The 21719-nt window shown below is 39.7% G+C and overlaps 2 protein-coding genes across 2 annotated transcripts in view; one reads left to right on the top strand and one right to left on the bottom strand.

Moving 5' to 3' along the window:
* The window catches only part of LOC107107152 (chromosome unknown open reading frame, human C12orf29), a 9238-nt gene extending 7440 nt beyond the window's left edge, over positions 1-1798 (top strand). The window contains exons 6-7 of the mRNA XM_015407409.1: positions 96-265; positions 607-1798. Of these exons, the coding sequence (XP_015262895.1) occupies positions 96-265; positions 607-795 (359 nt within the window). The 3' untranslated portion in view covers positions 796-1798. The remainder of the gene's footprint in view (positions 1-95; positions 266-606) is intronic.
* A 296-nt stretch (positions 1799-2094) lies between these two features.
* CEP290 (centrosomal protein 290kDa) overlaps positions 2095-21719 on the bottom strand; it is a 94605-nt gene continuing 74980 nt past the window's right edge. The window contains exons 42-52 of the mRNA XM_015407421.1: positions 20308-20431; positions 14249-14383; positions 13044-13130; positions 11422-11586; positions 9747-9869; positions 9374-9546; positions 8147-8288; positions 4139-4212; positions 3942-4045; positions 3097-3185; positions 2095-2552 (exon numbers count right to left, since the gene is read on the bottom strand). Of these exons, the coding sequence (XP_015262907.1) occupies positions 2364-2552; positions 3097-3185; positions 3942-4045; positions 4139-4212; positions 8147-8288; positions 9374-9546; positions 9747-9869; positions 11422-11586; positions 13044-13130; positions 14249-14383; positions 20308-20431 (1405 nt within the window). The 3' untranslated portion in view covers positions 2095-2363. The remainder of the gene's footprint in view (positions 2553-3096; positions 3186-3941; positions 4046-4138; positions 4213-8146; positions 8289-9373; positions 9547-9746; positions 9870-11421; positions 11587-13043; positions 13131-14248; positions 14384-20307; positions 20432-21719) is intronic.

Genomic DNA, 21719 nt, shown 5'->3' with positions numbered 1-21719 from the left:
AGGGTGGGGTACAAATCAAATAAATAAATTAAATAATAAATAAGTTTCTGTAACAGACTCTCTCCTGCTTGTACTTTTAAACAATATTTCAATAGGTTTAGGAAACAAGAAACATCCTGTGCACCTCCTTGTACCACATGGAGCATTTCAGATAAAAACTCCACCAGCACTAAATCACAACGACCTGCTCTCTTGGTTCAGTGGATGCAATGAAGGGAAAATTGAAGGAATTGTATGGCATTGCAACAATGGATATTTAATCAAGGTAATTTTGAGACCTTGTTAAGTAGTCAGCTTTTGATTTATTCACAACTGTTTCAAGTGCAATACCCCAACAGGCCAAGTGGTTTATTAAAAACGACAACTGAGTTTTCTGTTTTTCTTTTCCTAAAATGAGATATTTGCTAAATTGCTTAGAAGAATACACTAAGTGTACAAACTATGCAGTAGAGAAGTTTGAATTTCTCATTTTGTTCTACAAATTCTTTTTGGAATAAAATCATTTAAAATGGTGTATGCTCGAGTAGGAAATGGGTGATTTTGTTCTGGCTATATAATTTAGTACTTAATGCTGATAAGTTAATAGTGTTTTTCTTCTCTTTATAGCTCCATCGACATCATCTTGGCTTGACCTGGCCAATTGGGGACCCTCATTTGACTTCTCAACCAGTTGTTGTCACTTTCAGTGGGGCCAAATATGACTATAATTTTGAATCAAAGACACTTTTTAATTACTTTTCAAAGGTGGATGGTCAAAGATTCAATAGTCTCAGAGATATAGTGTGGGATCTATGACAAGATTTCTTTTTGTAAAAATAGCAATTTTTATGACTGTCCCATGTATTTGGAACTGAAGTGTCAGATTGTGTCCAGATGTAAATAGTATTTAATGTCTTCAAACCCTCATGTAAATATAACAAATATTACTGTTCATACAGAAGAAGAGCCATAAAGGAAAATCTAAACTATGTCTCTTGAACATCTTTAACAGTCTCAAACAGTTAAGCATCTGAGACACTTTATTAAAGCAGCAAGAAGCAGGTACATGGAGTGCCATGTTTTTTAATTGCTGTACAGTTATTTTCAATAATTGCTGTAGTATATTGATCAATATGTATAGGTATATTTATTATAGAAAGATAACATTTGACATCGATAGCACTGGAGTTTTCTTCTCATTTTGTAACTTAAAATGATCAAACAGCTGTTTACTAGACTGCTTTGATGCCTGAATCTCCCTAGAACTGAGTAGGGTTTATACTAGCCAAGGCTTTTGAGGGCAGGAGTATTATTTTGGACTTAAGTCAGTATTACTGTGTACCCTTAAGGGCAGCTTCTTGTGCCAAATGTTGTACTCTGTCAAATATTAGAACCCAAAACACTTGGGTAGTACATCTATTGGGATAGGTACATATGTAGCAGTTGGCGTTCCTGTATATTTTGCATGAAAAGGAATGATTTGGGAAGGACAGTGTCCTTTACTTTGTAGTTTAAAGGAGAGTGTATGGTTGTAGATACAAACTTATACAACTGAGGCAGTATCCATAGGTTGGTGATCCTCTGATTCTGTTAGCAGTGCTCCACTAGCGAATGTTTTACCGTTGGTGGAGCCCAATTGTAGGATCCACTGCCTGAGGTTATTAGAATACAACACGTAATTTAAGACCCTAAGGTGTAACATTTTACAATATTCACTTCAGATATTCTGCATTTCTCTAGAAGCATGTTTGCTTTAACACAGGATACAACTTGCTTATATAATTTAATACTTTCTCTCTGGGGGAGTGTTTCACTAATCTTGGGCTAATGCAACTAAAATGTGGTCTTAATCACAAATTCCAAAAACAATGAAGTAAAGTTCTTTGGTAATTTTAAAAAAAATCAAAACTTTATAATAATGTAGCTGATTAGCCTCAATTTTAAATATTTGAGGCTAGACAAATAAGCATTCACCTACTGCTTGCATAACATGTTAATGATGAGCATTTAAAATGTTAAACTATATTATGTGCAATACAATGATGGAATATCTATAAACATATAATAAAATAATTTAGCAACAATAAGAACTAACAGGTTCTCAGATTTAAAATAGTACAAATCTTTTATTTAGTTTTTTCCCCCCACCTGAAAACAAGAAGTGGCTCACATTCATCACAGAGATAGTTCCTTACTCAAGAGCTGAAGGAGGTGTAGTAGAGGCTCACAGTGGGAATAAGCTTCACATTTTTGTCACTCATAAGAAAATGTCTGACTTGACTCCTTATGAGTGAGTTTTTGTGCTCTTTGAGTTCTGAGCCAAGATGCATCTTCAATCAGACAGCATTTCCTGGCTACTTCAGGTAGATACCTACCTTTCTGATTTACTCAGTAGAAACTCTGGCTGGAATGTCTATTTGAACACCAAACTGTTCAGAAAGAGTTTTCAGTTTTTCTTCCAGAATGATATTTTTTTTAACTTCTTCATTGTAGTTATATTTTAAATCCTCAATTTCTTCAAAAAAAGATGGGTCAAAATTATCCAATTCATTTTTTAGCTTCCTGATTTCTTCCTAATGAGGAAAAGGCACCATTTTTACCCATTAAGTCAACAATTTAATCTCAAAGTATATGGAATATTCATGTTCTCTTTTTATGTCTATTTAAAAGGAAGGCCATAAACATAATGAATATAATCCACCCAAAGTTTAAGTACTTTAAAGTTCCATTGTTTTCAGTGGAGAATTTAAGAATATATTCATCTCCTCCCACTGAAATACATGTGACCTAAAAGTACTTAAATGTGGCTGGTGTGTGGGCAAAGAGCACAGATAGAAATTACCTTTCTGTGTAAGTCTGGCATATCCTCCTCTTCCTGGTTTTGATGGCCCTTGGTGCCCTTTTGGGTTCTTATGACAAACTGATTTGCTGTCCAGACTCAGTGTTTAATGCCTCAATTTTGTTTTTAACAAATCAGACTTTTGTGCAAGCCTGGGATTTCCCCTCGGCTCGCAGAACTGTGAAATTGTAGCTGAGCCTGGGCCTGTTTCCCAGATATTTTTGATCTGCTTAGGAGTCAGCCTTGGCAATTAGATACAAGGACGTTACAATACTAACCTTAAGGCACTGCTGCTCCAAATCTGAGGATTTTAGCTGCATCTTGAGGTCTGCTACTTCAGATTTTAATGTGTAATTTTCATCTTTCTCTGGATATTAAAAGAGAAGGTTTTAAGCACAAAGAGCAAACATACACGTAGATTAAGAAATCTCATTATTTTTTCAATAAAGAATCAACTGAGTCATGCAATGTGCTTTTTATTCAAGGCTGTAAGTAATCCAGGAATAGGATGTGTGGGTTAAACATAGCTGCATGAGGAAAATACAGCCAATTTACACAAATAATGGAGATAAATTCTGGACTGCAATGCCAGAATGCATTACTGCACAGCCTTCTAAGTGTCCTATGATAACTGTTATTGCTGTTAACTGTTTGACCTGTTTATGTCTCGCAGTCAGATGTTTTAGCAGAAATCTAAGCTGAAAGTCTTTATCTAGAATAGGATCACAAACTGAACAATCAAAGGTATCAGTGCATTTCAGTATTCAACTTAGTTAAGTTTCCACTCTTTTCATTGTCTCTGAGATATTTCATTGCCAATCTGATGATCTTCAGTAAGTGCAAAGTATCCAATACAAGTACAATAAAGGGAACAAATCTCACTGGACCATCCAGTTGTTTAAAATCTTCCAAAACTCTTCTTCAAGCATTAGTTTTCTCAGGAAAAAGTGAGATTTATCAAAGTTCGGGCATGGGAGAAGTGCCTCACCCAGTTTGCTTAGTAGTGAAAGTCGGTTACTGAGTTCAGTGGCAAGTAAGAACTTAACTTCTCTCTTATGTCAAATACCCATACATGAAACAACTGTAAGATTCGATCTATCCGATGAAATAATTAAAGTGTTACCAGCAGCAAAGCTATTGCCTTTCTTAATCTCAGTTTGATTCTGGTAAACCTCCAGCTGGTGAGCTAGTTCTGCCTTTTCCTTTTCCAAGCGATTATTGGTTAACCTGCAATGTCATAAAACAGACCACAGGTCACCCCCTAGATATTTTTCAAATCAGGTCTGGGTAAGAAACAAACTTACATTTTTTGTGCCTTACCTGAGAAGCTGAAGTTCTCTGACAAGTCCTTGTTCTGTTTCAACACCCTCAGGAAAGTGTTTGAGAAGCTCAATCTACATAAAAAGCATAGTTCAGTGTTATTATTTATACTGTACTAAGACTATACACTGTAACTTGTTAGAAGGGAGATATTTCCCATGACTGACTTCAGGCAGCTTTAATGACAGTAGCCAATCATGAATACACGTGAAGCTGCCTTATATTGAACCAGACTCCTTGGTCCATCAAAGCCAGTATTGTCTACTCAAACTGGCAGTGGCTTTCCAGGATTTCAGGCAGAGGTCTTTCACATCACCGGCTGCCATATCTTTTTATCTGGAGATGCCAGAGATTGAACCTAGGCTCTTCTGAATGCCAAGCAGATGCTCTACAATTGAACCATAGGCCTTGCCCAAACAAAACTGGATGTCCACTCCTGTGGTTAGCAAACATTTCTTAACAGTGGCAGCCATCAATATACAGTCAAAAGTCTATGATGAAAAGAAACAACACGTGGAAGCTATGAAACAATTTCCCCTTAGGATTGTACCTGAGCTTTATATACTTTATAACCTTGGTCCCCTTGTCATATACTTACCTTCATTTTATTAACACTTTATGGGAGATCCTGAATCCTGTTAAATAAAGCTTAAGTTTCCACTGGGAATTATTACCAGCATCTAGGAGAGCCTACATTCAACTGTCAATAGAGTAAGAGAGGGATTGTGGTACTCCCTCTCTTGGTTATAGTTCATGAAGCTAAACACCTGAACACTTATGGCTATAAGATTATACTTGAACAAGTGAGGAACCTGCATGCATCCAAGAGTTCTGAAAGGACTCAAATGTGAACTTGGGGATCTCCTGACAAACATATGCAATATTTCATTAAAATCTGCCTCCATTCCTGAGGACTGGAAGGCAGCTAATTTCACTCCCATCTTTAAAAAGGGTACTAGAGAAGATCCGGGAAATTACATGCCATACATTCTGACGTCAATACCGGGAAAGTTGGTGGAAACTGTTATTAAGGAAAGAATCAGTAGGCACATTGATGAACAAAAACTATTGAGGAAGACTCAGCATGGGTCCTGTAAGGGAAGATCTTGTCTCACTAACCTGTTAGTGTTCTTTGAGGGGGTGAACAAACATGTGGACAAGGGGGACCCAACAGATGTTGTTTACCTTGACTTCCACAAAGCTTTTGATAAAGTTCCTCATCAAAGGCTCAATAGTCACGGGAGAAAAGGACAAGTCCTTTTGTGGATCAAAAACTGGCTAATTAATAGGAAACAGAGTAAATATAAATGGGCAAATTTCTCAGTGGAGGATGGTAAGCAGTGGGATACTGCAGGGATCAGTACTGGGTCTGATGCTGCTTGTTCATTAATGATTTGGAGTTGGGAGTAAGCGGTGAAGTGGCTAAATTTGCAGATGACACAAAATTGTTCAGGGTGGTGTGAACCAGGGAGGATTGTGAGGCACTCCAAAGGGATCTGTCGAGGATGGATGGGTGAGTGGGTATCAATGTGGCAAATGGGGTTCAATGTGACCAAGTACAAAGTGATGTACATTGGGGCCAAAAATCCTAACTATAAATACGCATTGATGGGGTCTGAACTGGCGGAGACTGAGAGAGATCTTGAGTTGTAGTAGAAAACTCTCTGAAAATGTCGAGACAGTGTGTGACTACAGTAAAAAAGGTCAATGCTATGCTGGGGATTATTAGGAAGGGAATTGAAAACAAATCAGCCAGTATCATAATGCCTTTGTATAAATTGATGGTGCAACCTCATTTGGAATACTGTGTACAGTTTTGGTCACCACACATCAAAAAGGATATTATAGCATTGGAAAAAATACAGAAAAGGGCAACTAGAATGATCAAAGGGTTCGAAGATTATGCATGGGATAGAGCAGGTAGAGAAGTATTTTTCTCCCTTTCTCACAATACAAGAACTCGTGGGCACTCAATGAAATTGCTGAGCAGTCAGGTTAGAACAGATAAAAGGAAGTACTTCTTCACCCAAAGAGTGATTAACACATGGAATTCACTACCGCAGGAGGTGGTGGCAGCTGCTGCAAGCATGGACAGCTTCAAGAGGGAATTGGATAAACATGGAGCAGAGGTCCATCAGTGGCCACAAGGCCGAGTGCTGAAGAATAGATTCTTTTGAATTATGGTGCTGGAGAAGACTCTTGAGAGTCCCTTGGACTGCAAGGAGATCAAATCAGTCAATCCTAAAAGAAATCAACCCTAATTGTTGTTCATATACTTTGGCCATCAAATGAGAAGGTAGCACTCACTGGAGAAGACCCTGATGCTGAGAAAGATTGAAGGTCAAAGAAGAAGGGTGAGATGGTTAGACAGTGTGTCATGATCTGGCCTGTGCCAGTACGGCCTAGCCAGCCTAAGAGGCCTGGGTGGCAGTAGGAGACAGGTAGGCCTACAACTCCCAGAAGGCATTGGGAGAGGCAGAGAGAAGATTCTAAAGAGACCGTTGGAGTCGGTTGGGAAGACAGTCTGAGAGGAGACTGTGATAGTCTGGTGGGAGAAGGAATCTGAGCTGTTCGCTGAGGGAAAAGGGTGTCTTTCGTCTCTCTCTGCGGCCTGATCTTAGTGAGAAGATAGGCTGGACTGGGAAGAGGAAGATCCCTCCGTCCTTCGTCTCTCTGCAACCTGATCTCAGTGAGAAGACAGGTTGGTCTGCGAGGAAAGGATCCCTCAGCGTGAGTGTTAGGCAGGCTGGGGGCCTGGAAGTAAAACAGTTAGGAGTAACAGGTAGCTGCGTTAGTTTATGTTTATTTTTCCTTTCACACTGTTATCCCCTTTTTAAGCACCTTGCCGTGTCTTGTTTTTCCCTGCCCCACTGTTGTTTTAATAAACCCTTTTTGTGTAATTATTTTCTCTGCCTGGGTCAATCACGCCTGTATTGCTCGGCTGAAAAGGGGCTTGGGAAGGTACCCTGGGCCTCCCAAGGGACCATAAATCCAGGGTGGTGGCGGCGGAACCCAAAGACCCCTCTGGGGTCATGACACAGTGTTATCGATGCAACGAACATAAAATTAAGCAAACTCCGGAGCACGACGGAAGACAGGAGGGCCTGGCGTGATGTGGTCCATGGGGTCGCGAAGAGTCGGACTCGACTGTGCGACTGAACAACAACTTAGATAAGAACTATCAGTCTGGGGCAAGTGATGCACTGTATTCTTGGTGCTTGGGGGGAGCAAGTGGGAGAGCTTCTAGTGTCCTGGCCCCACTGCTGGACCTCCTGATGGGACCTGGTATTTTTGGCCACTGTGTGACAGAGTGTTGGACTGGATGGGCCATTGGCCTGATCCAACATTGGCTTCTCTTATGTTCTTAAGGACTTCTGGGGATCAGTTTCCCCCTGTATGCCCTTTCCCACACTGTTTCCTTTTTCTCTCTTCTTGATAGCCACCATATCCTCTTTCATTTCCCTGCTTCCTTCCATTTCCCACTCACCAACCAACCAACCTTCCCCCCCATTCTACAGTTTTTAAAATGTATTCATTTATCACCCCACTTTTCTCCTCAATGGAGAAAGCATCTTACATCATTCTCCTCTCCATTTTATCCTCACAGCCTTCCTGTTGTGGTTAGGTTGAGGAGGAGGTTAGGTTGAGGAGGAGGTTAGGTTGAGGTTGACTGGCCCAAGATCATACAACAAGCACAGTGGGGATCTGAACCTGGATCTGGAGTCCTCCCCTCCCCGCTTTTCTTCAGAAAGCTTTAGAATATGGAGTCTTTGATTGAGGAAAAGCTCTGCTGGAAGCAGCCTATTGAGAACTGTGCCTAAACAAGGCTTGTTTTGTCTCCCACAAACCCAGTGGGACCAGAATCTGGTGCTAACTCAAGTAAAGACCACTCCTTGAGATGGGGAAAATCCCAGTGTTTAAGGCATTCTAACAAAGGAGCATTGTGCATTAGAAATCTGCGAATAATATACACTTAGTAAATGGTTAGAAAAAGAACGTTTTACTCACTTGTGCTTTTAAGTCTTGGATATATTTTTCAGTTTTTTCTTCATGATCTGTTGCTTTCCGCAGTGTATTTTTAAGTTCACTAATGGTTTGATTTTTTTTGGCAATATCAGCATCCATTTCTTTCATCTTATTTTCATACATCCTGAAAGATTAAGGTCCATTCAACCAATAATGATTCCAGACTTAAAATCTTAAACTGCAATGCTAGACAAGTACTACAAAAACCAATACAGTAACAGAATCTTTTAAACCCTAAGATAAGTTTAAAAAATAAGACATAGGTCTACAATTGACACAGTGCATACCTCCTGTCAGAAATCCATTTGTGATAGAAACTGAATGCACTAGCAATCGTATCTATTTTTCTGGGAAAATACACAACAAAAAGACCCTCTGTGGGACTAACTTTTCCTTCAGTGGCTGCTGGTAGAAGGAAACCCTTCCCAGGCCTTTGTGAGGAACTCATTGGGGCCTGTCCTGACTAGGGTCGCCAGCTCCAGGTTGGGAAATTCCTGGATATTCTGTGTCTAAGGAAGCCAGTTAGCGCTTCAGAGCAGGGTCTGCCAGACCCAGGTTCTTGCTGTGGAAGCTGAGTGGGTGATTTCAGACCACTCATAGACTTTCAGCTTAACCTACCTCACGGGGTTGTTGTGCATATCAAAAGGGGGAGAGGAGAATGATGTACGCTGTGAAGACTGTACTTTTCCTCCCAGGGAACCATTGTTGCCGATCTCCAGGAGAGGGCTAGAGATCACTCAGAATTACAACTGCTTTCCAGATGGCAGAGATCAGTTCCCCTGGAGAAAATGGTGGACTCTGTGTCCTTATACCCTGCTGAGATGCCTCTCCTATGACAGCCAATGTGACGTAGCAGTCAGGGCTCCAGAGCATGGTAGAGGCTGCAGGTGTGTGTGTGGGGAGAGACGGAAAGATGAAGAGTGAGGGGTATTTATTTATTTCCACAACGGGCCTTATTCCTAGTCTCTAATAGTTCTGTGAGCCCCTCCATTTGTATATCAATAGAATTAATACTAATCACTGCACTCTCATCAGCAAAATAACTGTGCCAGTCAAATAACTATCTGTTGACTTCGCCACCTGTGTTTGCAGCTGGGTGGAAGCACGTGGGTTCCCCCCCCCCCCTTCCATAGGCCTCATATGCGGGCACACTGCTTAGCTGCTTTTGGGATGGGGGTCTGTAATACCATATTTGTTCTCAGTGCCTACCTTGTTATGACAATGGATTTCCAGCCCTTGCTGTCAGCTCCTTCAAGTTGTGGGTTTCTGCTCTCAGCCAAGCTTAACTTTCTTACTGTCTCCTCCAGTTTTGCAGTCAGTTTCTCATTTATTATCTCAAGACTGTTCTTTGCAATTCGCAGTTTCTCTCCATTCTCTACTTCCTACAGGCAATTAAAAAAAATGTATTAAAAATGAGTAGTTGTATAGATTAGATTCCTTGCTTTGCAGAAGAGAGCCTTAGGAGCAAGTCAAATAGGCAATTTTTAAGAAGGCATATCTATGTTTAAAAATATCTTTTTGCATTCTGGTAAGAGCCCAAATGCAATAAAAATCATAAATCTGTAGATTTATAAATTCATACCTTTTTCAGCTCTTTCCGTATTCTCTCATTTTCTGCAATGATTTTTTCTGTTCCTTTAGTCTTCAACTCATAACGCATACTCAGTTCATCTCCATGATGAAGTTTCAGTTTTTCCAATTCAGACTTAATTTATTTCACAGGTAAAACCAGAAAGGAATAGTGGTTATCAATTAAATAGCTGATACTGTGAGCATCTGCAAATTACATTGACCATTTAAGTACATTGCAAAGTTCACAGTGATTTTTGTCAACTGTAATACACCTATGTAGTATATAAAAGGTAAAGGTTCCCTTGCTCGAAAGCCAGTCGAATCCGACTCTAGGGTTGCGGTGCTCATCTCCGTTTCAAAGCCGAAGAGCCAGCGCTGTCCGAAGACGTTTCCGTGGTCATGTGGCCAGCATGACTAAACACCAAGGCGCACGGAACGCTGTTACCTTCCCACTTAAGTGGTACCTATTTATCTACTTGCAATTTCTTGCTTTCGAACTGCTAGGTTGGCAGGAGCTGGGACTAGAGACAGGAGCTCACCCCGTCTTGCGGCACCCGGTTCTTGAACTGCTGAACTACTGACCTTCCAGAGCCTACAGTTCAGCGTCTTAACCACTTGAGCCACCGCAGCTCCTATGTAGTATATAGTAATGTCCTTAAAATGAGGGGGGAAAAAATTGCACTGATGGGAAAGGGGATTTCCTTCAGTGCCTCCATCATTCACCACTGTTCCTGGGAGAACAGGGATCCATACACAATCTGCCTGGATAAAGACCCTTAAGGTCCAAAACATCTGCCACTACCCAGCACAGTATGTGTGTGTGTAATATTTATATATATACACACACTTTTACATCTATTCCCATATACCCTCTTTCCTTCTGTACCCTTTAAAAAATTTTAACTAAAAATAATAACCAAAATGTGTCACCCTGCAGTGTCACCCTGCAGCTAGTGGTTTTAAGATAACAACAATTAAAATTGCCACATCATCAGCTTTAAGTTATCACATCTTCAGCTTCTATCTAAATATTAGTGTAAGTCTATTCTATGCCCAGTACATATAGAGTCTTATCATTGATTAAATATGGTGATGTTAAATTTCAATATTTATATTAGTTCTTAAGATAGTTTTTCAACATTACTAATATTTTGCTCTGTAAATCTGGACCATACAGACTATATTTAAAAAAAAAGAATTGTAAAAAGAATAATGTGATATCTTGCATTTCTCAGATTTTCTCCCTAAACCAAATAAGCACATCAGTTATATCCATAATATGAATAAAAAGGTTTCCATTTCTCCTGAAATTCATTGGTCAGTCTTTTATTTATATAACTCGTTAGCTTCGCCATTACAGCATAGTCTGCTAGTCCGTCTTTCCAAATCTTGATAGTTGGATACTCTTCTGTTTTCTATTAGATTGTGACACATTTTGAAGATGGGTGTGTTATTATGAGCACTGTGGAGCCTTTCAAAGAGAAACAATTGTAGCAAGATGCCGGGGAGACATTATATCATGGCTGCCTGAGTAACTTACTAAATGTTGATTTTTCTGATTATACACCATCTTGGAGGCCAACTGCCAGAAAGAAGGATGGTGTACATTCTGCATTTATATCCTGACATTAAGCTAAATAATACTTATGGCTATGGAAATCCACTTTTATACTTTTCTTTTTTACCTTTAAACACTCATTTTCTTGTTCAAGGCTGCTGATTTTTTCACTGGAGACCATTCCAGGTGCTTTTTTTAGCTCTTCATTTTCTCTCTGGACCCTCTCAACAACCTTTTTCATCAAACCAATTGTTTTCTCTAACTCTGGAACAGTTTTGCCACTTCTTCCAGCCTTTATAAAAAAAAACATTTAAAAAAACCATTTCACAGAAGCCCTGTTCCATCACACAAACTGAACGATCCTAGCATGATGAATGTTTCTAATATCCAAGATGGACTTCTGTATTCTCTTTGCTTCAGCTGATACCATTTTCTCTGACTGGGGAGACCAGGTTGCTCACAAATTACTGATTTACTACAAACCTTATTCTTAGAGATATGGTGACAAAGGAGGTACAGGACATAAAATAACAACTAACAGCCTATTTGTATTACATAGACCATTAGTCTGATCCCAACAGTATCTTTTTCAGCGGCTAGTCAGATGTCCCTGGAAAGCTATCAAGCTTAGCAAGATGGAAATGACTTACAACTGCTTATCCTTACAGCATATCTCTCATTAACTGATACACCCAAGGGTTAACTTCAGGTTCTATACTAACAAGAGGAGAGCATTAGCTTGCTGGAATAATGAAGCTAAAGACAGTGGTGTATTAGCCTAGGGTAAACATTCTATACTAGGTATAAGAAAAAAAAGAGATGCCCCAGTAGCCAAATCCAGCCCCAGAGGTTTCCTCAGCATGATCCTTGACCCCAAAACACTCTCAGTTATGAACCTCAGCCAATTTTTCCTAAGACACTAAAAGATCATTGCTCACAGCAACAGTAATGCGTTGCTCCACATGGGATGAATGCCCAAAGGGTACTGGGCATGAAACTGACCTACAGAAATCAGGAGAGAGCAGTAAGCAGCATGGAACAGGGAACTTGTCTTGAATCATGGAAAGCTTCTATGATGCAGCTAATGAGAGATGCATAAGAACTCCCAGGGAGAAAAAGAAAGGCCCTAAGAAGCTTGCCTTCATCAATGCCAAGTATTCATTCTTCTTCATAAGCCAAGAGAAAGGTGATGTGAACTGATAAAATCTGTCAAAGCTTGTTACTGTCCATACCGGAGGAGAATAAAACTAACCCTGGACATCATATATGTACTAAGATAAGCCCAGAAACTAGCTCCACATTCTATATTAACAAGAAGATGATTTGCTTGATGGAATAAGCATCAACAAAGTTAAAGATACTTTAGGGTAAACATCATGGGTGATAGGCCAGTAGGGGTTTTGATTACATAATAGCAAAAGCCCTTCCCTACAGTGTGCAGGAAATTGATTTTAAAGGTCACTGGTGCTTCAAAAGCATGCAAACTGCTATTCCAAGTGTAAATAGGTCAAGTAGTAGCTGTGCAGAAGCTTTTGGGTATGCCCGAAAAAGCTCTATAGACTCTGGCCGCAGACAGACTTACTATCTAATAGAATTTCTGCATATTCTCTCTCTTTCTCTCTGTGCGTATATCCAATTATCAAACAAGCATAGCAACATTTTCACCACTTTTTCAAAATTAACAAAAAAGCTTCAAGGTGAATAGCTACATATTAGTTCAGTCTTATTCTTAAAATATATTTTACTCACCCCTCTGACACTGCCTAACTTCCGCTCAGATTCTGCCTTGTCTCTTTTGAGAAGCTCACACATTTCTTTTAAGTCAGCCACTTGATCCTAAATAGTGAAAATAACTGGTAACCTTATTCAGGTGAAAAATGCATTCCCAAAATGACACATTTTAACAATGAAATGAAAATTAAAAAAGATTATGTACAAACAGAAGAAAAAAATGTAATTGCTACTGCCACATTGACACCAACGCCAAGGTGTTCTCATGCAACAGAGAGCCGTGTGCCTATTGCTGACCCACCCTCGACAACCCCCAGCTTGCCGCTTACAGATATCCCATACTTTTTCTAGCTCGGTGAACTGGCTTATCATCTTTGTCACCTGCCACAGTCTATCAAATTTATATCCTTTAGCCACTGTTGTGTCTTTAATATGATCATATTCTGCATAGAGTGCTAGTGTTGTATATAATGCTATCAAAGTATGTGCAAAATATACAAGGCTACTGATGTTTTGAATTCATAGTTTACAAAGAGCATACTCCCACTAACAACTAGGCATTTTGAAAACAGCCAGCATTTTGAGAGGAAAACTGAAGGAGGAGGACTAGACAGTAACAGAAGAATGGTTATAGATGCTATTGCTAATACTTGTCACTAATACATTTTAGTATACAAGCAAATGCTCCAGTCCAGAGACAAAGCCACATACTACAAACAGGCTTGTACACACAAATGACAATCCATGAGAATGAATCAGACAGGCATCCAATACCCATTGGAATGGGGAAGCTGTCTGTTAGCACTGCGTTTATTGGCTGTGGGATATACAGTATATCCAAATGTATTTTCATCATTTAGATATGGATCCACATCAGAATATACCCATTGAATGTCACTGTCTCTCTCTCAGTGTCAATTTTACAAGGAAGCGCCCCCCCCGCCAATCCATTTTAAAAGCTAATATGACACATAATGTAATAATTCAAAGCAGAAGGATTAAATGATATTTTGGAAGATTTGCTACATTCATGCTTTGGAGCTATTTTCTAATTTTGTATTTGCCTTTGGATGGGATCCAGTGACTTCCTTCTACTAAATGAAAACACTTCTGCTGGTGGAAGGCATTTTCCTACAGCAGAAGGTCTCATTCCCATGATAGAAAGGCTCCTTACTTAGCAGAAGGCAGTCATTTATCCCAGCCCATTAAGTACAAAAGTATACCTTTAATCTTGGCAAGTCTTTATTGGCTTGTTCTAGCTGGAATCGTAATTCCATGTTTTCAGAAGACAATTTTATATTCTCCTTCTGAAGCTCTTGTTCCTTTTGGCATAGATCATCTGATCCCAGTCCTGAAGTCTTAGTAAGGACAGAAGGAGCACGGTGAAATTACCATATTAAAATGTAAAATATTAATATTATTTCATCAAAGATCGCAAAAATTGTCAACATTTTCAGGTACAACATTTTCTTTTTACAAATAAAAGAGTCTACTTTTGCCTGCACAATCTCAATAAATTCATTTGGAACTTAACTGGATTTCATTAGAAGGACAGTAAGACACAAGGAGGGGAAAACAAACTTGACCCAAAAACTGGAATCAAGAACCACAACGGTCAATATTAAAAACCTAGTGTAAACTTATAATATACAAAAATACACGTATTTATAGAAAGGCAGTTAAAAACAAATAAGGGCCCAATGAAAGCCTCGTTACAAAGTTACACACAAGGTTATACACAGGCCCACCAGCAGCGTGGCAGCAGACACAGACATCCATCCACATCAAATCCACATCAATCCATCTACACATCAAATCAATTTAACACAGGAACAGCAAAACAAATACTAAACTGTCATAATAAATTCACACTGCACACCAGTCCACCTGTTCAATCAAGCCAAAGTAAATTTTAAGAGCATGAATTCAAACGAGTTTTCTGGTCTTCAAACATTCAATAAGCTGGAAATTACCAGCCTGGACTTGTTCCAATGCCAAGAAGCATTCCTTTTCAGACAGATGCCGCTTCTATGCTCCCCAATCCTGGTCTTAATTGGTCTAGATGTATACCCCACATAGATAAGATCACATTTATATACAATTGCATATATAAGGTTCCTTGAGTTGCAGTTAAAAATGCTTTAATGGAGTACTTTCTTTGCTTAAGAGAGTCACAGCAAAAATCTGTGGGAAGCATCAGGCCACAAACAGAACACCTCCCACATGGAAAATTGCCAGCTGGTATACTCCTTCCATCCACTCCACTCTGTTTTGCAGGGGATGATTTAAACTGCTTCTATATATATTTTGTTAAAGTTCCTATGCTTCCCACCATATAGCCAGGTAGTCCAGAAAGTGAACAGAAAACCGTAAATTGCCATCTGGGATTTTATTCTGGTTTTATTTCTTATTAACTGTATTGAATGTTAAAATTTGTATTCTGTTTTACAGCATTATGTCTCTCCTGTACTCTCATCTCCTGTAATAAATTGAACAAATAATAATAATAATAATGAGGAGGAGGAGGAGGAGAATTTTGTTTCTCAGCAGACAAGCATGTGTCTGCTGCCTCACTGCTGGTGGGCCTGTGTGTAACCATGACGAAGTATTCCTTTGGGATTGCATCAGCCATGACTAAGCATTTTACTAGGATTGCATCATCCAGCACCAAACTATAAAAGTTAACCACACCTACTCAATACCACTGCTATTTGTTTGAGGACACTCTAGCTCTGAGCCAGGGGTCATTTTGTAGAAAAAGAGCTAGGGGAACTCATTAGCATAACTCATTAGCATATGCCACACCCGGCGGTGGACCTGCAAGGCCGGCGGAAGTGCGAGGAAGCCCCGCCAAGGCCCTCCCTGGCCCCAGGCAGGCAGGGGTGGTTCCCCCCCATTCCCCCCCCCCGAAATAGGACACTCTAGCTCTGACTAAGATAGTCACATAGGTGCTTTCTGGACCAGAACTGGAAAGTAATTTTTACATTATTGATTTTTTCAGTTTCAGCTATTATATTGGCTTTTATTTACTGCACTAGCTTTTAAAATATATTTTATTTTTTAGATGTTCTAATTCAGCAGCTGTGTATTTGGCACCAGACACATGACTCTCATCTTTAGAGGCCTCATAAACATCCTTGTCGTGTGTCTATTGATCATACTGCTTAAGTAATATAGCCATTTTTACTACACTGTAAGTTAAAAAACATTTGATTATTCATATTCAATTTTCTTTTTTCTACAGCTTTCCTTTTTTGGTCTAGTATTAACCTATTGGTTATTTTATTGTAATATGTAATATTGTAACATGTGTACCTCAAACTGTGTGACCTTTGAAGAAGGCCCCCAATAGGGTGGAAACTCGTCAGGTCACTTGTATTAGCCTTTGTGTTCAGGCCAGTTTAACTTTGTAACGAGGCTTTCATTGAGCCTTTATTTGTTTTTAGCTGCCCTTCTAATAAATACATGTATTTTTGTATATTATAAGTTTAGGTTTTTCATACTGGCCCTTTATCAGACTTCTTTCATTAGAAGGACAATAGCAAATCATTCTACATGAGTATATTAAGAAAATGCTTCCTGCACCAAAGACAGAACCGTGCACATGTGTGTGTTGAGGGAACAGACTACTCAGGGGAGTAGAAACTACACACAGTATTACTTGCAAGTAGACAACTTGATATTGTGATAAACTGTTAAAAAAACAAACAGCAAAAATAGATTTATATGATGAGAAAATCTCACAATTAGTGGTAGAAGATAGCAGCTAGCTGCCTACACTGACTGAAGCACGCTTCCATGGACAGAGGAGGGGAGGTAATTTTCACTAATCCCCCCCCCCCGTCACTGGAGAACCACCACTTTGCTTTCTGTGTTGTTCATGAGGGTACTCTGACCCCCAGGAGCAGAATTTCAGGTGGCTGCAGGAGGGAAAAGATCAGAAGTCCCATTTCATTAGCTTCACATTCCGCAAGGTACATTGGGTATGAGCCACTAAGATATAAGCTGGAACATTTATTTCTAATACACAGTCCTACCTTTTAATACCTACTGTCATACATCTGGAACAATATGTGCATTGTAGTACTAGAAGTCTATTGTATTATAAGCAAAAAGGTTTTGACAGTTACAAAAATAGGTCTTGCAGGTTGGTAAGCTGTATTAGGAAATGACAGGGTAACAACAGCGCTAAGGAATCACCAGGTTACCAGTCAGGATTAGCTATACAAAGGAACACTGAAAAGCAGGGGATGGAGGAGCTGAAGTGTCAAACCTGAAGAACTTCACAAAGCTCTGTGGCAGATCCAGCCCTCTCTTGATCTGTCTGAGGGCCCTCATTAGCCTCTTCTACCACCATTTCACTGGCATTTTTTTCAGTTCCTGCGTCAGATTCATTGTGTGGAACAGCATCCACCTCAGAGTCAGACTGAGTGTTGCTCTTTCTATCAGAACAAGATTCGGGTCTGCTTCCTTCTTCAGCATTATCTGGCTTTTCTTCCTTATTTATTTCACATTCTTGGTCAGTTTTCTCTTCTTCATGTTCTTGGGCCATATCTTTTTCAGCATTCTCTTCAGTTGAACTCATTTTCAGAGAGCTGCTCTTCTTGCCTTCTGATCCTGCCTCTAAATCGTTCAGCTTTCCCTCTTTTTCAGATTGCTCCTCGGGAACTATAGCAACATCTTCAGCAGCCTGATGGGATTCCTCAGCAATGTATGTCCCCTCATCAACTCCATCAACAATTGTATTCATACTAACAAAAACATGATGACTTAACTTGGCCTTACTTAGTAGAGTTTTCTTAGGTGGAAAGTTCAAATGTTTTTGCTTAGTGAATCTGTTAGCAGTAAAGGCAGAGTTAGGAACTGCAACTGTGTCACCTGGAGAACTCTAGTACAGATGGAAGATAGCATGAAAGAAAAGCACTCAATTGGAATGGAGGAAAAAAAGGGTAAAAGCCTTTACACATTAATAAACAGCTTTAAAGGGGATTAGACAGATTCATGGAGGATCAGTGGCTACCAGCCATGGTGGCTCAAAGGAACGTCTACATTCAGACGCTTACTGCCTCTGAATACCAGTGCCACGAAGCAACATCAGGAGAAAGCCTCAGCCTCTATGCCCTGTTGATGGACTTCCAGAGGAACTGGTTAGCCACTGTTTGAGACAGGATGCTGGACAACTACACTGATCCAGCAAGGCTCTTATATTCTTAATGGGACCTCATTCACAGACTGTAAGCTTGGGCTAGAAAAAGAAATTCCATAATCAGGATGACATATATTCCTGTTTCTCACTGGTTGGAAACAACATAAACTCATCCTGGGTTCACTACCTTACCCTCAGCTCATCTTCACTTGACTCACTGGTCCTTAAACATAGCTCTTATATTCAAAGCATAAAAATTGAATTCTATTTCTAACACTAGTCAAACATTCTGTTTCCAACAATATCTGGCCAGCTCCTCCACTAAACTGATAAGCAAGGCATCTAAGTAGAAGCCCTCTTTTATAATTTCTCCCTAGCTTTTGTTATGCAGAGGTATACTGCTCCTGAACTGGAACAGTTAGCTTTCATGGCTAACAGCAGTTCACAAATGTGTCCTCCATTAATCTAATTCTTTTTTAAAAACAATATCACATAAGTTATCAACCATCACTGCATCTTGCAGCAACAAATTCCACGAATGGTGATTTGTGTCGACCGTAAAATTACTGGTGCATTGATTATTTTAATAGAGTGAAGTTCTAGAATTTTCAGAGCTGAAGAAAAAAAATCACCTCTATTTTCTCCAAAATGCTCATTATTTTATAAATAATTCATGCTCCCCCTAAGTTGTATTTTTAAAAACAAATTTAAAAAGTCCAAAACGATTAGAATACCTTTGCTAGTAATTCACACCAATAAATTTGCCTTTTCAGTGTTACTAATTTAATATTCCTGGTTTCAGCAATTACTTTACCAAATTCAAACTTCATAATCTGTATCAAACTAAAATACTACTTTGTGCAATCAGTCCCTTTTCAGACCAAATTCTTCCTGTTCTATGTGAGATAAGATCAGAAATCAATTTGTGGCTTGTGTACTTTCTCCCCATCTGCTCAAGACAGATAGTGGGGGTACTGGTGGTAGAAAATGCCAACTAACAACAATCAACAGTAAACATACATACAAATACAGTAGAAATAATGGAATGTACTGATGTGGTAGTTTAAATTGGGCTCTTCGCAAATTCCAGCTGAGGCATTTGTTAGCAGCTTTCACTTTGAACAGCAGGTTTACCTCCTACTATAGTAGATTACCTCCTACTAAATAGATTAAGCTACATGCCCGCTTTGTAAAAATTTCTAGTGGCTTCCCATTAGAATCAACTGATGTGGAGAAGCTTAACAGTTTTTCACTTGAGAAGTGTCTTTTAGGACACAATGAGGGACGTAATACATCCGGGACCTCATGATCTATACAAACAGATCTGGAAAGTTACACTGGACGTTTTTGTCTCTCCCTTATTTCTGACAGAGTTTATAGTTGTTTTTCATTGTAATATGTTTTGAATTAAATGTACACTAGTATGAGTTGAACTTAACAACTGTATTCGTATGTATATTTACTATCAAGTAGAATCCACCTTATGGCAACCCCGTAGAGCTTCCAAAGCAAGAGATAAACAGAGGTGGTTTGCCATTGCCTGTCTCTGCACAGCAACCTGGGACTTCCTTATTGGTCTCCTGTCCAAGTACTATCCAGGGGCGACCCTGCTTAGATTCTGAGCTCTTACAAGATCAGGCTAGCCTGGACCATCCAGGACAGGACAGTGGGGTAATACCATGTCTATTTGAACATGAAATCTTTTCATTATAAAACCAGTAGCTACTGAAATTTTTGGGCTCCAAACTAAGAGCATGCAGCCAGTGTTCCCTCTAAGCTGAGTTAGTGTGAGCTAGCTCAAAGTTTTTTAGCCTCCAGCTCACACATTTGTGTCTTAGCTCAGGAAGAATGGCTTCAGAGCAAACTAATTTATGCAGTAGCCAAATCGCTCACTCACAACTTTAATGCCAGTAGCTCACAAAGTAGAATTTTTGCTCACAAGACTCCTCAGCTTAGAGGGAGCATTGCATGCAGCATCTACACAGATAGCAGAATGTTACAGTCAAGACTGCCAACAAAATGGGAGTAAGAAAAAGAAACAAAAGAGAAACAGAGGGTGTACAACACAGATTTCATGTTATGTATGTGGATGTACAATTTAGTTGTACAAGAAATTAAAAAAAAAATGCAACTTACTGAAGGCCTTGAAAGAGTCTCTCTGGAAAACTGTCTTTCCAAAACATGAAGTTTTTCTTGCAGGTATCGGTTTTTTAAGTGTAATTCTTCCACAACAGAATCACGAGGTACAGCATACTGTGTCCTAGACAGAAGAGTAAATAAATGTTATTACTGAATAACAAAGCAATATAGAGTACTTAGGCATACTAACCCCACATTCCTTTTACATTAAATAGTGTAGTTGATGAAAGATGACCTTTTTTGCAGAATGCATAAAGAAATAGCTCTAAAACTTTTGTGCATTTAGTTACTGTCACCTGCACATTAGCAAACAGTGTCCCCAAAGTACAGCCAGTTACGAACAATGGGTGTATAACCCGCCACTGTAATTTTCAAGTTCAAGTATATTGAACCTGAAAAATATTGGTATTTCCCAATATTCCCAAATCCCAATACCGGTATGGCATTCAGATTTAGTGGTCCCTTTAAATGCCTTCTCCAAGTCACACAATTCCATGGCAAGAGTCCAAAGGCATTTAAAGGGCTCGCAGTCCCTTTTACACACCTTCTCCAAGCAGTGAGTTCACCCAGAAGGTATTTAAAAGGGACTGCGAGCCCCTTAAACGCCTTCTGGGTGAACTCACCATGAAGTTGCACAACTTGGAGAAGGCATTTAAAGGGACCGCAATTCCTTTAAATGCCCTTTAAGTTCGGCTATCTGGTAGAATCCCGAATATTTTTTGGTGGGGCTTGGGGGGGGAGGGGCTTGGCCGTTTCTGATAGCTGAAATTGAGCCCCACTTGGTAACTGGCTTTAAAAATACTGGTAAGGTATTTGGGGGGTATTTTTTCAGCTTGGTTTATGCCAAATGAACACCCCTATTACCAACTTGTCTGTTAACCAAACAGAACCTGGGACAGAAGACAAACATTTAATTCACGGTTCTAACTGAGCTGCCAAACTCATCTTCTACTGATATTGAGTATATCATATCACATAGCTAATCTAAAAACCTATATTCAGAATGTGTGATTGCCTACTTCATTCAGTAACAAGAGTGTACATTAAGTCCTTGTATCTTATTATAATATATCCACCTATTAAAAAACATACCCTTTTTGTAAGACATCCTCATCTCTCCCTTATAATAAAAGAGTTTTGGGTGCCAAAATTCTAAAATGCGCCCCGTTAGTGTATGGGTGATAAAACTGTCAATTATTATAAGGGAGAGATGGGGACCAATGAGAAGGAGAAACCCGGTCCCGCCCACGCCATCACTGCCCCGAATAACCACCTCCAGTTTGAGGAGGACTACGAGGCCGCCACTTCGCTTAAAGTAGGCTGGCTCCGGCAGTCCCCGGCCGGCGAGAGAAGGCCGCGGCCTCCTCTCGGCCGCTTTGCCCCCTCCAAGCCAGTCCCCGGCCGGCGAG

The sequence above is a fragment of the Gekko japonicus genome, unplaced genomic scaffold (assembly GCF_001447785.1).
Source record: "Gekko japonicus isolate JY-2015 unplaced genomic scaffold, Gekko_japonicus_V1.1 scaffold3137, whole genome shotgun sequence".
Taxonomy (NCBI): domain Eukaryota; kingdom Metazoa; phylum Chordata; class Lepidosauria; order Squamata; family Gekkonidae; genus Gekko; species Gekko japonicus.
This window is presented reverse-complemented; position numbering and strand designations above follow the sequence as displayed.